Source organism: Gallinula chloropus (assembly GCF_964237585.1).
Source record: "Gallinula chloropus genome assembly, chromosome: 7".
Taxonomy (NCBI): domain Eukaryota; kingdom Metazoa; phylum Chordata; class Aves; order Gruiformes; family Rallidae; genus Gallinula; species Gallinula chloropus.
In genome coordinates this window covers 8,227,279-8,243,466 of record NC_140092.1, presented here as the reverse complement: position 1 = coordinate 8,243,466, position 16,188 = coordinate 8,227,279, and the positions used below count along the sequence as shown (strand labels likewise).

General features: G+C 38.9%; 1 protein-coding gene across 1 annotated transcript in view; it reads right to left on the bottom strand.

Annotated features, from left to right (window-relative positions):
* Window positions 1-564: 564 nt before the first annotated feature.
* LOC311193814 (cytosolic beta-glucosidase-like) overlaps window positions 565-16,188 on the bottom strand; it is a gene marked incomplete at both ends in the record, with an annotated part of 33,785 nt that continues 18,161 nt past the window's right edge. The window contains 5 exon segments of the mRNA XM_084266755.1: window positions 565-669; window positions 673-790; window positions 792-840; window positions 5,806-6,033; window positions 10,172-10,244. Coding sequence (XP_084122881.1) covers window positions 565-669; window positions 673-790; window positions 792-840; window positions 5,806-6,033; window positions 10,172-10,244 — 573 coding nt within the window.

Sequence of the window (16,188 nt, the reverse complement as noted above, 5' to 3'; positions counted from 1 at the left end):
CCAAATCACCAGTATTACTCATTGGATCTTCAGATACCCTGATTGATCAGCTAATAGTGGTAAAATGGTCCTGCAGCCATTAGGCCATTCCTTGATACAACACAGAAGTCAGTGTAAACCCCATGGTACTACAGCCATAAACTCCCAGCTGCAACAGGACAAGAAGGATCTGATTTGCTCAGCTTCATAGTCCATTGAAACATGTAGCCTCTCATCTGCATTTTCTTGGTCTTAAGTTTAACAGTTCAGAGCAAGGAAGCAAACAGTTCCCATGATCATTATTTTTTCCTCTTCAGTAAATTCCAGAAATCTTGATGATACATAACACTGTTTGGAATGCATTGCAGAAATCCAGGATACCGTGATAGCTGGATGTTAATATTGTCCTGAGAAACCCTTCTAAGGTAAAAGACAGGTACCCCTTTGTTGCTGTTTACCACAAATTGTAATTCTGCTACAGAATTTGTGAAGGTTCTACCACTATGAGTTCTGAGCTATAAACAAAAGTCCAGATTGTTTTATTCCAATCTCACAACTGTGTCAGGCTTTATTTATCATGAGCTTTTACCAAACTATAAGCCGCCTGGCAAGCTCTGGTACCAGTGCTGGGGCTATACCTTTTCCACAACCACCTATAGCAGCGACATAAGGCTCATGAATAGTGATCACTCAGTCTCCAAATGTTCTGAAGCAATACTTAGCATGAATATCAAAGGTCTTGATGATCTTTTCAGATCTCCAGCCACTTTCATCTTCTAAGTATTGAGGTAAGCCAAAATGATACAGGGAGCAGTATGCCATTTCCCAGGTCATTAATGATTTTGCTATAATAACTGACTCCTGAAAATATTAAAAGAAACAGAAAAGGGTTAACTTAATAACTTTATTACATTTTAACACATGAAGAAACCTCACTGCACATTTTCTGTGATATGAGATGCAAATGTTTCTTCTCAACTGCATGCTGACTACTGTTATAAGACCCCAGAGTTAGTAAAAATGCTCTGCACACAAAATCTTCCAACCAGGCACATAAAATGAAATGAGGATGCAAATTTTCAAAATAGATCAGTGGACAGCAGCTCCTCAGGAGAAACATAACTCTGATGGGTGCTGGTCACATGAAAATATAATCCTTTCATTTAAATGCCTGAATGGCAGCCTGGCTACATGTACAAGATGCAAGTGCGTTGGAAAAATCCTGACACTTCAGAGCCTGACAGGTAGATTTGTTCCAATGAAAGCATTGCTCTCCTTGAGAACTGTTTCTTTGAAAAAGTTTAGTGCCACATTCCGCAAGGTAACTAAGATGATATTTTATCATCTGAACTTGGTTATCTGGGTGAGCCGTTTCCCCTAGGCTGGACCCTTCTCCATCACTGTCTTCCCAACATCAAGACAAAGAAGATACCGACAACGCATTCAATATACAAATTCAGTATTTTGCAATGGTGTGAATTCAGTGGTTTCCTCCTTAGATCTTTATAACATTTAAGGGTTTTCATTGGGCTCTACTAGATTTTAGATGACATTTAGGGCACTGGTGTCTTTAGCCACCAAAGTGGAATGGTTTGACAACAGTTTATCTAAGAAACCAACTCTCTTCCATTGCCACTGCTGCAGACTGCTCAGTCCCTTTAGCTACAAGAAGAAATTAGCTCACCTCTCCTGAGGTGAGCTTATGACTTTCAACCTTTCTTCTCCCCCCTTGATAAGACAGAGATCAACTTTAATTTCCTGGATATGTTGTTAATGCTGGCCAGTACTGAGGATGTATTTCTAGAGGCTTAAAAGGAATTCACTTTCTGTTCAGATTTAGCAGTGGCTGACATGAATATGTTTCGTAAAGGACTATTTTTATGCTGCCAAGAGGTCACTGTAAGTTTAAATATTAGGATACCTTAAGCTCTCGTACAGGCATTTTTAATTTTGCTTACGTCCAAACACAGCTACATTGCTTCTAAGCCTTCTGAAAACACTAGATATTGCAAAACACATCATAAGCTCTGGTTCAAAGAGTATCAATTAGCTTGCTCTTTTACTTGAACTATCTGGTTTAGTGCGGTAATTGGAAAATGCCAACAGTGGCCTTGAATTATTATTTGTTAAGCTAAGAGGCTCCAGCCAGGAATAGGTCTCCATCATGCTGGTGGAATGTAGAAATCAGTCAGTCTTTGCTTCAGAGATTTGGCCTAAATATACTAAAGAGTTTAAGAACCTTAAAACCCCTAAAATTAATAAAAATGTTATGGCTTTCAGGCTACTACATATCCTAGCAAGCCATAGGTGCTTATGAAATATCTAGATGTATTGAAACCCAGAACTGGAAAAGGTCTAAAGAAGTTGAAAACACAGCAGAAGGAAGGAGGAAGAAGCACAAGAAGTTGCAAAGGTTGACAAAATGCATATGCTTAGGAGGTTATATATGGTTTACATTCTTTTTCTTAACAGTTTCTGAACCAGAGATTTTGTTTAATCCAAAGAAGGAAACTTGTTAATTAGTATGTCTGTATTATGTTATACTACATAGTCCTTGGTATTTTCAGGTTAAGCTTACCGTGTGTTGATATTTAAAAATGCCAACATAGACCCTCATACTACTTTCTTCTTAAAAGAACAGTATTAGACTTCAAATTATCCTAACTTCAAATGACTGATTGTAAGCATTTCCATCAAATGGCTTTTTTAAGACAACATTTACTATGGCAATCGATTATGAACCCCAGATTTAGACAGTGCCTTCTTCTAAACAAACAGGTGCATACACATCCTTTAGCACAGCAAGACTCAATAAGTTTGTTTACAAAGTAATTCACAATAAATCTCACAGGTAGTTTGCTTCTCCTCTCAAATGCAGCACAAGAAAAACACATTAAATTCTGAGGAGATGTGCTGGTACCTGAGAATGTACCCATGTAAAAGTCCAAGGAATATATCAGAATTTTAAACTCTGAAAAGCACATTCTTGCAATTTCCAATATCAGTTAGGAGCAGTTCGTTAAATACAGTTTCCTGCTGTTATTCTTGAACATGGACCTATTTGACTTCAGTGGCAGTGTGGGTGTATTAACTGTTTGATGGTGTTTGCAAGGTTTACTACATAAGCTTAAACTGGGAAAAAAAGAAATCCTTTGCAGGTATAGGATCCTGTTCTAAGAGTAATGCTTGCCCAGAAGGCACTAGCATTTCTCATTCTAATTTTCAGATTATAAATTACCTAGTACAATTTGTACCATTTAAGTGTAATCAGCTATCATTCATTTTTTACATCTCAATTAAACACCAATATTGGAAAAGATTTATGCTTTGTATTAGGAAATTAAGAGAAATACAACTACATCCCTGAAAAATGGAAATGTCAAATCAAATTTCCAGATTGTCTCATACCTTTCAGAATAGCCTGATTTAGTCTCTATGGCTGGACCAGCTGGAAGCAAAAAGACAGAATACAATGTTCTTCTGAGAAAGTGTGTATATATAAACTTTGTGGAGACACCCCAAAATTTTGTGATTACAGTCATTAAGGACCATTTTGTCACTGGTAAGTGAAGGATTTTTTTTTCTCCTTTCTGTCATCTTCTCTCCCCATCCTGATTCCCTACTTTCATGCTGAAGCTCAATATCCCCACCTCTACTACCTCTGTCTCCCTCCACATTGACTCTTAGTGTTTAGCAGCTATCTTGTCCTGCTTAGGGCACCTTTCAGGGTAAAAATAATTGTACAAAAATACTTTAAAACCAAACTTTGTGTAAGTTTTAACCTAAAACCTGATATGTTTTAGGAACAATACACCCACAACATCACTGGTTTAAAAGACCCTACCCCCACTGAGTTAGAAACGGAGTGGTTTTAAAGGTTTTCAAATGTCCTACGTCTTAGGTGTGAAATTGGTAGTGAATCAGTTGGTGTGAATGATTTTATTTGAAAGGACATTGCTTTAAGCTTTCTAATTCTTCACATGCTCTTTGTAAAAATGTTTATATAGAAGATGATGGCCTTTCCATGCTATGCAGTTACAATTGCTTCAACAGATCACTGCACAAGAGAAGTGAACTCCTGCCTAATGAAAGCTGGCCTACTTGGAGTTCCTCCAATGCCCTTTTGCTAAATGTAAAGTTCATAATATTAATCAGGCAACTGCTTATACTGGGGATCAAGTGAACATTTTCTGAAATTACAGCTGAGTTTTGTCAAAATGTTAGCTTTCCTTACCAAGCAGAATGTCTGCTTGCTATCTCCCACTCTGACGTCTAAATAGCAGAGCCCGTTCAATAGGCAGCTCTGTGGGGTTGTACAGCGCCTGCAGCCCCAACCGAAGGAATGTCACTACAGGAAAGAAACTGCAAGGATTCAGCCAAATTTAAATTCAACATGCCACAAAAAGCATTCCTAGGGAAGGGCAAGCTGTGCCAGTAAAAGTGGGCCTCGCATTGTAAATTTTGGTGGCAAAGGAAAGGCTTCCATTCAAGCCTCTCCAGGATGCTGGCAGGTTTTTTGCAGTCATGCTCTGCAGGGGAAAATGGCTGGTTGGTCTGTTTGCAGCAGATTCACCAGCCTCTGCTTTCTGAATTCTTGAAACAAAGGCTCCTCCACTCTCTGGTGAAAACCGTAATCTGCAGGATGCAGAAGACAGGCCTATTGAACAGCCAAACTACATGACCAAAATTCTGCAGAAAAACATTGCTTTTGCTGGCATCTTCCTCATACAGATCAGGATAACCTGGAGAACATTTTCTAAGAAATTCTTTCCCTTTGTAACCTTCCATCTTTGCAGTCATCAAACCAGGGGAAGAAAAGATTTGCCAAGGCAAAATCTGCCCTAGAAGTATAAAGATATGTATCTTGGTAGAACTGAGATTCAGAAGAGTAGGAGGCAGAATTGAGATTCAGAGGCTCATCCAAATCTGCTTTGCTTTTTTCTCCTCGGAACATTATCCTCCCAGCATACAGGAGACCTCAGCCAACTACTTTAATTTTCCCATCCTTTCTGGTTCAGCTTCAGTCGTTTTTATCCTTCACAATTCTCTTTATTTCTTCTTTACTCCATTCTCTACTTTCTGCAGACAAATCTGTTGTTCCCTACCTTTTCCTGGTAAGTCACCTTCATCTTTCCCCCAGTTCTTTCCTATGGAATTAAAATAAACAGATCAGAAGCACAACAAGCGCAACATTTGACATCTAGCAATCTGACCAGTTTATTTCTGTGCTGTTTTCCTTTACACTTTTACATCATCTGCCGAGACTGTGAAAACTCTTCTCTTTGGAGTAGGGCTCTCTTGTGCTTGTCAGAAACCTAAAGAGAGCTCCTAGCTAAGTCTGAAGAATCATCTCTAATTTCTTAAAGAAAATATCTGGGAAAAGTTATGTCCCTCTTAGTGCAAAATAGTCGATATGAAGTTCAGTACATCAGAGTATACTGATAAACTATCTAAATGCAATTGCCAAATAAGATACTTGTCTATTGTAAGCCATCCAAAAATATCCTCGTGGCTACGATCCCTGTAAGTATAAACATTCTGATGAAGCAAAATGATTTAGAGTCACAATTAAAAAACTGGAGTAAGCAAAAAGATACATAGGAAACATAACACTAATCCTATCCCAAAAGATTGTGCTATCCAAGGGGATCTAGAATATTAATTAGTAAGTTGTTGCAAACCTATAAAAAATCATCCCATAATTACTCTGAAAAAAGTTGCAATTTCAAAGCTGCACTGCAGAATAGCATACTGGATTAATTATGCCAGACTGCAGCAATAACCTTGAATTAAAGCTGCAACCTTCTATTTTTAAGAAACAATTGCCTTTCTGGTTGATGAAACCTGTCGTCCCATCAGGTAACAGACGTGACCAGGAAAGAGAAAAGCGATAATGAGTCAATCCAAGCTGTTTGATACATTTCAAATCTTCCTCCCACAGAGTGTAGCTGCCACAAGCTACATCACCAGTCTGGTTCTTGAAAACTCGATCTCCTCCCTGATGGGTGAATGTGTCCCAGACATTAGGGCCCTTTCCATCTGCATTCCAGCCTTCTGCTTGAAAAACAAAACGTGGTCGTTACACTTTTGACATCAAAAGACATATGTTGAATGTAAATTTTTATCACAAAGTAGGCACAAACCCCTCAAAATCCTATGAGCAAATCAAGCAGCATTCCCTCCCCTTTCCTCATACCATTTAAAGTAACTGTGAACTTTCAAGCATTAGTATGTATTTGCATTAGGTTTTGCATATATTCATATTTTTGCTTGCTGCTAATTATTTGAAAATCCCTTTCCGAAATGCATTCAGAGTTCTGACACTCCTCACATACTTCCTTAGCCAAAAATCAGATGTTTGCAACTCTTGAGATATTACAGGTTTCCACAAAGGGCGTTTTCTACTGCAACTTCCATCCATAAATGTAAAAGATCAGTCCATATCAAAGAAAGCCTTTAGGGTATGAGAACTACATCCAACAAATAGGCACTTATGCCTTTCTGGATGTCCTTTGAAAATCCTGACAGTCTGTTAAAAGAAAGGAATGCCATTATGAGCCATGGCCTTAGGCATATACAAGCTGAATTAATAACACAGCTCTGCAAAACTTCTGCTTTTTGCTTAGCCAAACGTTCACAGAAATGAATTCTGAATGCTCAGAATCCCAGCACCATTTTCTTCACTGTCATAATTCTGGGAAATTTATCTGAAATTTCAAAACTGAGATAGACAGATTACCTTTAAAATATTCGAAATGTAGCTGTTGTTTGAGATTACACAGTGCTAACATCACATCGCATTTCAGCTAAATAAATGCACCTTTCTTCACGACAAGCTGCTTTGTCTTTCCAGGGCAATACTCTAACTGAGGCAAACATTTCATTTTTAATGTGGAGAGCTCGGTAAACTTACCCCCCCCCCCCCTTCAAAGTTTGATTTGATCATAGCATTCCAAATAACCCCAAAAGAGCCAACCTCATTTGCCAGCAAGTTTTTTTTCAGAGTGCCAGTGAATTCACTGTTCCAGGGTTACTCTTTAAAAACTAAAATGACATTGCGTGTTAAAATCATGTATAAATTAAATATCAGTTGGGTTGTAAGATTAATAACAATATAATAGCTACATATCAATCCTCAATAAAAGTGTTTTAATAATCAATTAGTATCATAGAAATTAGAGATGGAGGAGAACTATTAGGAGGTCATTGAGTCCATCCCCTGCCAACGCAAGATTGCTCCCTTAAGTATGTTCAGTACTTAATACACATCTGTCTTATTAAATCTAAGTTTAATGCAAGGTTAAGCATATTGAAGACACTTAATTTAAAACATTACTAAAATTTGTAATATCACTTCTATAACCTAGCTTTTCAAAGATCATTGTCACATTTCAAGTTCTTTACAGGATTTTATTGCAGCACATGAACACCGATACATCTACATTTGGTTGGTCAGTAAATTAAACTCTTATATGGGACAACCTTCAAAGTAGGTCAAATTTTAGCTTGAGTTTCTCTTTATCTCAGATTTTATCTCAGGCTCGGTGCTCTGTCTGTATGCTCCTCAGAAGAATTCAGTACTAGAAGTTTTTCTATATCCTGCTTCCAATTTCAAATCTGCCTGCTGAAATAAACAGTCATTTTAGAAAAGTGCAGGAAATACCAAATAACAGTGATTCTTTGGTGGTACCTAGAATTTAGAAGCCTTTAAGAGCAGGCTTCCTGCACCATATCGATAAGTTATAGCTCCTTTTTTGCTACGGTGGGAGTAAAGGGAAGCAAAAAAGCTGCCATAATGAGCAGCTAGCACACCTCCATTTAAGGACTAGCAGCTAGAGCAGATACTGAGAGATCCTAACAAGGGAGGGAGAGGGAGAAGCATTTGATTCTCAGCAGAGTATGTCATTGCTACTCCAGTGGTCATTAGCCACCATAACGCCCTGACTGGGGCTGTAGCAAACAGACCCACTTTGGAGCATCCCTCGCGCTGTTTGAAAAGCCTCCCTGTACAGCGCAAAATATCCAAGCTAGCTAAATAAAGTCTAGGAAGCAATCTAGCCAAGGCAACAGAAAGCTCCCCATACGCTACCGTATCCTGCTGAGCCACAATTATTCCGCACAGAGCTCTGCTCTGCTTCAATGAACTGAGCTTGCACCTCCAAGCTCGCTCAGAAGCCTCCACGCTACACAGCAGTTCGCGGCATAGACCTACCCTGGGTTTTTACGAGCTGAGGGGTCAGGAAAGAACAGTGATGAGGAACTGCTTTTACATTTCAAAACACATTGGTAAGACTTAGCTACCAAATCATCACATAACATGTCATCAAATGGCTAATAGAAATTATCACGAAACACGATGCACGTTCCCCATTCCCTGCAATTATTACAGTGCAGTAATTTTTTTCCATTTTAGTGAAGCAAGTGCAGCAGGTATATTACTAACCATAACACTTAAGATTCCATGTACTTTTCCAAGTTAGCTTTTCTTCTAATCAGGCTGTGCTTTCACCTTTGGGAGTGAAATTTTCTTGGCCTGTTCTCTGCCCAAAAGGTGAAATTTTGTTTGAATTAATGCAGTTCATCTATTTGGCATATGAAAAAAAGTGAAGAAAACCATTTTTACCATTACAAGAATTTTTTGCAACTTTTCCCTCTCAGAAAAAAAAAAAAAAAAATCAAGCAGAGTTGAAATTTAGCATAGAAATGGCCCTCAGTAAGAAGAAGTGCTTTTGAGTGTTCTGGTGCAAATTGATTTTGATTTGACTGAGTCATGAACCTTTGAAATCTGCACTTTGAGCATGCAGAGTACAATTGGTATGATTTTTTAGCACTTTGAAATATACAGAGTGGAGAAGGTTGTGCTGTGCATAAATACATAGCTGACAGTAAAAAAATAAAGTAGCCTGTCAGCCTTTGCCTCATCTGTGTATCTTGTGCTACGTGCAGCAACTGAGTTTGGACTCTACAAGAACTATTGCTTCAATCACGCTGCCTGTAGGTCAGAAGCTGCACAGCTTCCAAAGCTTTCAGGAGGAGGAATTCCCTGTTGAGTTTCTTACTTCTGTGGGAAAAGGGTCATTTGAGTGGTGTCTAGACCACATTATAGATTTTTTCTTTATTTTTTATTTTTTTTTACTTTTCTCCCACTCAGAAGCCTTAGGAAAGCTCATTAAAAATACATTAAGAGAACATTAAAGTTGCCCATCTAGCCACTCAGAAGGCAGGAAATTATAATGTCATTCTATATGCACACACAATTCACATTTTAAAAATTAGTTAGCAGAGCTGTGCACATTGCAGGACTTGCGTTAGAATCTGGCCCAGAATATTGATTCCCTGGGAACAGCGAGCTGTTCAGTCTATTAGGTGAAGCTAACTGAGCTCGTTAAAAGGTACCAAGCATGGGCAAGTACTCTCGCTTTCAGCAATAACCAAGAACTAAAGGCTACATCCTCAAAGACAATTTTAGATCTACAGCTCCCATTTAGGTACTGAAATCAATGGGAGCTAAGTGCCTGTATGCTGCAGGGTATAATATGAGAAAATCAGATCTATATGTATTTTAAAGGTCTCTAAACACACATTTATGAAGGGATAAAGGTAAGGGGGGTTGTGGCTATAGGTGTCCCTGTCTCTTATGGCTTTGCATTCCCTGCTCCATCACTTATTTTCATATCATGCTGGGAAAATCGCTTTGTCAGCACCTCCATTCAGCTGGGAATATGACACCTGTCCCTGGGGGAGGACCTGCACAGGTCCTCTCTGTTTACTGTTTTTCACACTCTTGGAGATAACAGAGGACCCCAGTGAGTAACAATGTCTGATGAGGTAGTTTTCCTATCCAGCTTTGGAATAGTCAATAGTAAGCTACTTAAATTAGCTCTAGAGAAAGGAAATACTCAAGCACTAGTTGGAAAATTACTTATTTCTGTTTTCCTCTCCACACATCCCTAATAGCTTGTGAAAATTTCCTCCTCCATTCCCATTTCCTCACCATATTTCTGAGATTTGAAACATATTTTACCTTTTTCTTACTGCATAGGGCTGAAGTGCCTAAACAGAAGTGCTACAGGAATTTGTATCAGATGTAGCATCTACGTAATGAGGCAAAGATCAAACACCATCCTTCCTGGATCCGGATTTTTCATTCACTTAAAACTCGTTTAACACTTTGGCAGCTAAAAATTGACACCTTCAATTTGATATGCCGCTGTAGCTGCACCCCAAGCAAATCCAACTGGAAAAGCAATATCCTCTGGCACCAGCTGCAGAGGACAGGCGAATACACAGCATTATGCGATGCTATGGAGATGTGGGCTTCATTTGCAGACAACGGTTCCTGGCTCAATCACTCTTCCACTTGTTACAAGCAGATTCTATACCAAAGACAAAAATAAACCCTGTGCAGCTTCATATGCTGAAGGGCAAGCCACACACTTTGCATATTGCAGGATTAAAGCAGAGGGGTTCAGTCAGCTGGCAGTGAAAGTGGAAAAGGCGGCAGTGGAAAATCCTAGGGTGATCACAGCAAAAGGACTCCACCTAATACAAAGCATCAATGCACAGAACAGATCCCTGCTCCCTTTCGCTTCCCTCCCTCCTTCCACCTCCCACCCAAAGGATGTTGTGGACCCTCTACTCAACATAAATCCTTTAGCTTTAGCTCACAGGCAAAAAATAATTTCCACCCCTTTCAGTAAACTTCACAAACCAGCGGCACCTCTTGTTTTCTGGCATCAAATTTATATATTTTTTTTCTCTCCTGACACTAGAACAACAGCCATGCAGCAGGTGAGAAAGGATGCCTTAGCCATTGTATGCTTAGCAGTGGAAACCGATGAGTAGAAGAGGAAGATTTGTATGGGAGTACAGAGAGAACAGCTATCTTTCTCCTTCTTTAAAATCCCATGGATGCTCATTTTTTCTAGGGCAGCAATGACAACCTTATGGCATGTGTGCCAGAATCAGCATCTGCAAAAGAGCCCTCAGGTCTCTTCCTCTACCTTCTGTCAATGCTGTTATTGCTCTCCTGTCAGCAGGCTGAGAAGGGAACAGCAGCAGGAGGACGAGTCAGGGTACGACTGTAACAAGTGGGATGGGCTGGAAGTAGTTCACTGTCCCTTCCCAGAAAACCGCAGCCCCTGGCACACTAGATGGCACTACTGTGATTTTATTATTTTTTTTTAGAAAAGCTTTCCCCCCCCTTTTATTGTAAAACTATATTCACACTGCTTTTGTACCAAGGTCAGTATCTGCACTTCTTGGACTACTAAGCAATAATGTTTGAATACTTCTGCTTTTTCTTCTTCTTTACTCTTTTTGCACCTTTTTGATTTTGTAAGGGTGAGGACTGACTCCTGCAAAGCATTATGCAAGTGATATTTTACTTGATAACAACAAAACCTTAACATGCACAGAAATGCCACTAATACAGTTAATGCACGTTTTTTCCAGAAATACAATGAAAAAGTCAACTTCTTAGGAAGAAAAAAAAAAATCCATCGTAGAGATGCAGAGAAGCTGATTCAATTCTAAAGTGCACGTTGCAGAATCAGACAGTGCAGATGCAATGCAAAATAAATCAGGGTCTCACAGCAGGCATGCATTTCCTCAAGTGTCTTTCAAAGGAAAGGTAAAAGCCCCTTGAATACAAAGGAACAAAAGGGGAAGCGAGGCACAACATGCCAACCTGTTCCCAAAACACATGCTGACACATGGTCTGGGCAAACATACATACCACTTACGTGTTTTATACAGATGACTAAAAAGTGATGTGATAAACTAGTTAACTTTCTCTGGTTGAAGCAGCCTCCTCAGGCTTTCATTTGCAAGAAGGTAAGCATTGGGCAGTTAACAGTAAAACTCATCAGGGACACCTTAAATCATGATTAATAGGTATTAATGAACCAGAGTAATTATGCATATTTTTTACATCGTTAAATGTTATTGGTAGGTACCTTTGAAAATGTAAGTGACATTAAATCTTTTCCCAGAAAATCGTACAAGTCAATTTCACAAGAGATATAATAAATATGTAACTCAATAATAGGGGGAGAGGGGCAGACAGGAGATTGTAGCAATAAAAACCCAATAAAAAGTTTTATAAAAATGCTTAACCGTAAAAACAAGGCTAAAAAGTGTCACTGCTGATTCCCTAGCAGGAATCAACAGAGACAGAGATGGGTTTTAGGAGAGATTGAGTGGGAGGAAAATATTCCATAAGCAGTCTGGGGAAGAGTGAACAAAATTTGCCTCAGAGGTGAAGGCAGATTCACAGTAATGAGATAGCAGGCTATGTCAGATAAGTAGGCAGATACTGAAAGATGCAGAGCTTCAAAATTCAGAGAGGCTGAGTTTATAGCAGCTGATCTCAAACTCTTCCGGCAACCCAGTTCCTAGATGTGTGACCCCACTTCTGGACTCACAAACCCACTCCTTGTTGCAGTAGCAGGACCTGCAATTATATTTCCATGAGACCCACTGCGTCCCTATGTCTAACAACCTGACCCCAACCTGCATGTCAACCTTCCACTGACCCATTGTTTTGTTCAGCGCGTCCAAGTACAACACTGTAAGAGGACTCAGTTCTACCTAGAGGCAATCTTCTTCCAGACTAGAATTAGGGCTTTTACGTTTGCATTGACACAGACCATATATAACTAAATGAGCTCAAGCCATGTATTCCTGGGAAAAATTGAGAAGTTCTTGGTAACCAAATGTATTTGGACAAAGATGTTTTTGGCAAGTCAATAAAGACTGAGAGCAATTGGCCCTGATACTAAGGGTTGGCAACCTAACTTTATAAAATGCTAAGTTTTATATTAAAGGTGAAGTTTTATATTAAGGTGAAGGATGAACAGGCTTTGGTGTTGGGCCCTTAAATCATGTAGGATTAATTATTATCAGAGGAATTATATCCTGTCAAAATGAGTTTTTCCTGACTGAATCAATGTTTCCTAACAACATACTATAAATATGTTTAGTAGTATTTACTAATGTTTATTAGTGTTTACTATGGAATTTATAAATTAAACTTTGAAGGGAATGTGAAAATTAAAACTTCCTTCCTGAAATTTGATACTGTGCAGAAACAGAAGGATATAACTGCTTTGGAAACAAGACTGTGCATCTTTGAAACAGCCAAAGATAGAAGCTCACATATTCTGTGAGTTGTCTTTGAAATTGCTACTCATAAATTTAGCTTCCCTCCCTGGCAACATAATGGAACAGCTATTGAGAAAACAAATTTACTAAAACACTTTGAAGTCTGCCAGACAAACTTGATATTTTAATAGTAATATAAAATTAATGAATAGAGAGCAGAAGCCATACTGTCACATGTCTGAATTTTAGCAGTATACTGTTTTTTTAGGATATTTTTGCAGTCAGTTTCAGGTGCTCTCAATTAAGCTATGGAGACAGTTTCCACCTTCTACTGTGGCTGCAGTAGAGGACTCCTAACTTTGATCCTCTAAATTGAGCCTTAATTAGAAACCTCTGCTGGATTGTTGATTAGCCTTTCTTCTCCCATCTCCAATGTGTCAAAATTCTATTCCCAAGCTTAAATCAAATTGGAAATGAACTATCATGTTGACTGAAATGAAGGGTGATGACAAACAATGAAGGGTAATGATAAACAATAACTTTGAAGGGAGGCATTTAGTGCAGTATACAAAGATTAGTATTACTTCTGATCTCATTTAATAGCTTCAATAATGAGCTAGAAGAGGGAGTAAATGGTACATTAATGAAATCTGCAGATCTATTAAACTAGGAGGAGCTGAGCACACTGCTGAAAATGGAGAAATAATGCAAGGGGTCACGGGGAGATTAGAATCACGGGCAGAATATGGCAGCGAGATTCAGTTTTGAAAACAGAAGAATAATATTTAGGAAAAAAAATCAGCAGATAGTAATAGGTAAAAATCTGGAGAGTTATAATACTAGAAGAGATTTAAAACTAAGAACCTCAGGAAAAGTAGGCAAGAATCTGTAACTGAGCAGCAAAGAAAACAGTGACATTTGGGCAAAACTATTAAAGAATCAGCAAAGAAGTAATGACTCATCTTACAGCAGCTCTACAACCATCAGCTCCCTTCTACATTTATTCTGGGCACTGGGAAAACAGACAGTCAGGTGTTTAGAAATTTTGCAGCTATGGAATTTTTCTCCAGGAAAAAACTTAAAAGTAAGTCATCCATTTAACAACCAGAGTGTGTCCTTGATGAAGTGAATGACATAACAGTGAGCCACTGGCTAAAGGTCCATAAAAGAGTATGAGACTAAAGAAATAAAATATTCTCCCACTGCTTCTGATAATTGCATCATGCAGCCTGAATTTTTTCATATTGCTGAGGAAACTGCTAGTGTAATACTGGCTGCTATGAGCTTTCCAATAGCAGATATATGTGCACAATATGTTGGAGAACTAAAGCCAGTTGTGAGCGAGTTAATTCCAGTTGAGGACCTCAAACAAATTAATCTTGCTCGGAATATCTGAGACCCAAACTAGTGTTACATCACTCCCTGTACAAGAGACAGTTTCAGCAAGTCTATGCAGCACAGCATTAGGATGTATAGTACATATGTAAAGTGATATTCCGTATTGGTCATCAGTCTTCAAAAGTCCTTGGTAGCTCTTGGCTGTTGAAGGCATCGTCCTTTATTGCTGAGTGCTCTGGAGTTTGTCACTGTCACTATGTTGTGACCCAACACTGAGTGTGCAGAGAGCAGGGCGTTGATCCACAGCTTTAAATTTGCACACTTCAGTAGAAAACCTGGCAAAAGCCCTTTCATGTAAAACCATGCTCTATTCATTTATATCTTGGCCTGTCTTGCTGTTCCATGTTTCTGGATTGCTCGCCTTCTAAGTGAACAAGCTTAAAAACAATGAACCATCATACTAAAATGTAAGGAGAAAAAAAGGAGAAAATATATATGTATGAAAACCACCATAAAAATACCAGAAACAGAGAGCGATCACCTGGTCCCTTGTGAATGCAACTTGTTTGCTGAGACAGTGGCCCTTCACTGACATTTCAGGGAGAGCTGCCTACGTTTTGCAGGAATTGGGAGTTTCAAGACATTTGTGGAGGGAGCTACCTGCTGGCAAACTTGCCTGAGATGTTTTTGCCAGGAAAATAACTACTGTAATAACTGAAAATATCCACATAATCAGATTGGCTGCAACTGGTTAGAATGACACATCTAAATAATTTTAAACTGAATTTGTTAACATTTTTAAAATAGAAGGCAAGGAGCGCTCACATGTGTGTAAGGGCAAGATAGTTTCCTTATTTATGTCATAAATCTGTAAGCTATTTCACTACCCAGCTGAATTTTCAAAATCATATACATATAATTTTAGCTGCACATACCAAATTCTGCTTTCAAACTTGTATGCCCCCCCCCCCTTTTTTTAAAAATTGTGTACAGTTTGAAATCCCAGCATTTTATCCAAGGGTTACCTCATTCTAGAAGATCACTTTAAGTGTCTGTATGAATACAAATATAGAGCACAAATTTGGCTCTTTTGAAGGTGTTGGCCTAGTGTATGGTTGTTTTAATGCTTCTGAAACTTCTCCCTTGTTAAGAGCTAAATCATATTTACCTTTATAAACCTGTCATACCACTCGGGTTCTTTTCCTGGGAGATTATATACATTATGTTGGCATTTTTCTCTCACTCCAACATTCATGACTTACATATTTACCAGCACTGCACTGATTTCTTTTTGCTTGCTTCTGACCCCACATGCCATCAAGAAGAGGAAGCCAAAACAGGGCAGAGATTGCGGAAACTGTAGCCCTCACCCCAGGAACACCTACTCCCACAGCCCCTGCTCCAGTTGCACTCCTGGGAGGTGGAAATGTGTGTTCCTATCACACACAGTGGGTAAAAACATTGCTGAGAAGATTGAATGCTTATAGGGACGATGAAGCTTTGTCCTCATAATCTATCAACCTTCCACTGATGTCAGTGGAAATCACTAGCCAACACCAACCAAATTTGGCTGATACTGGCGTTGCAACCAGTGGAAAGCCTGAAAATTAGCTGCAATTATAATTGGAGGCACCAGAGAATATGCTCGGAGGCGGCACTTTTACACACACTGATACTATGGGAAATGCTTCAAGCAAGATGCACAAAACCACAAGAAAGCAAAAGTCAAACCCCTCAGGTAAAACTGGTTTTAAAACCAAATGATCA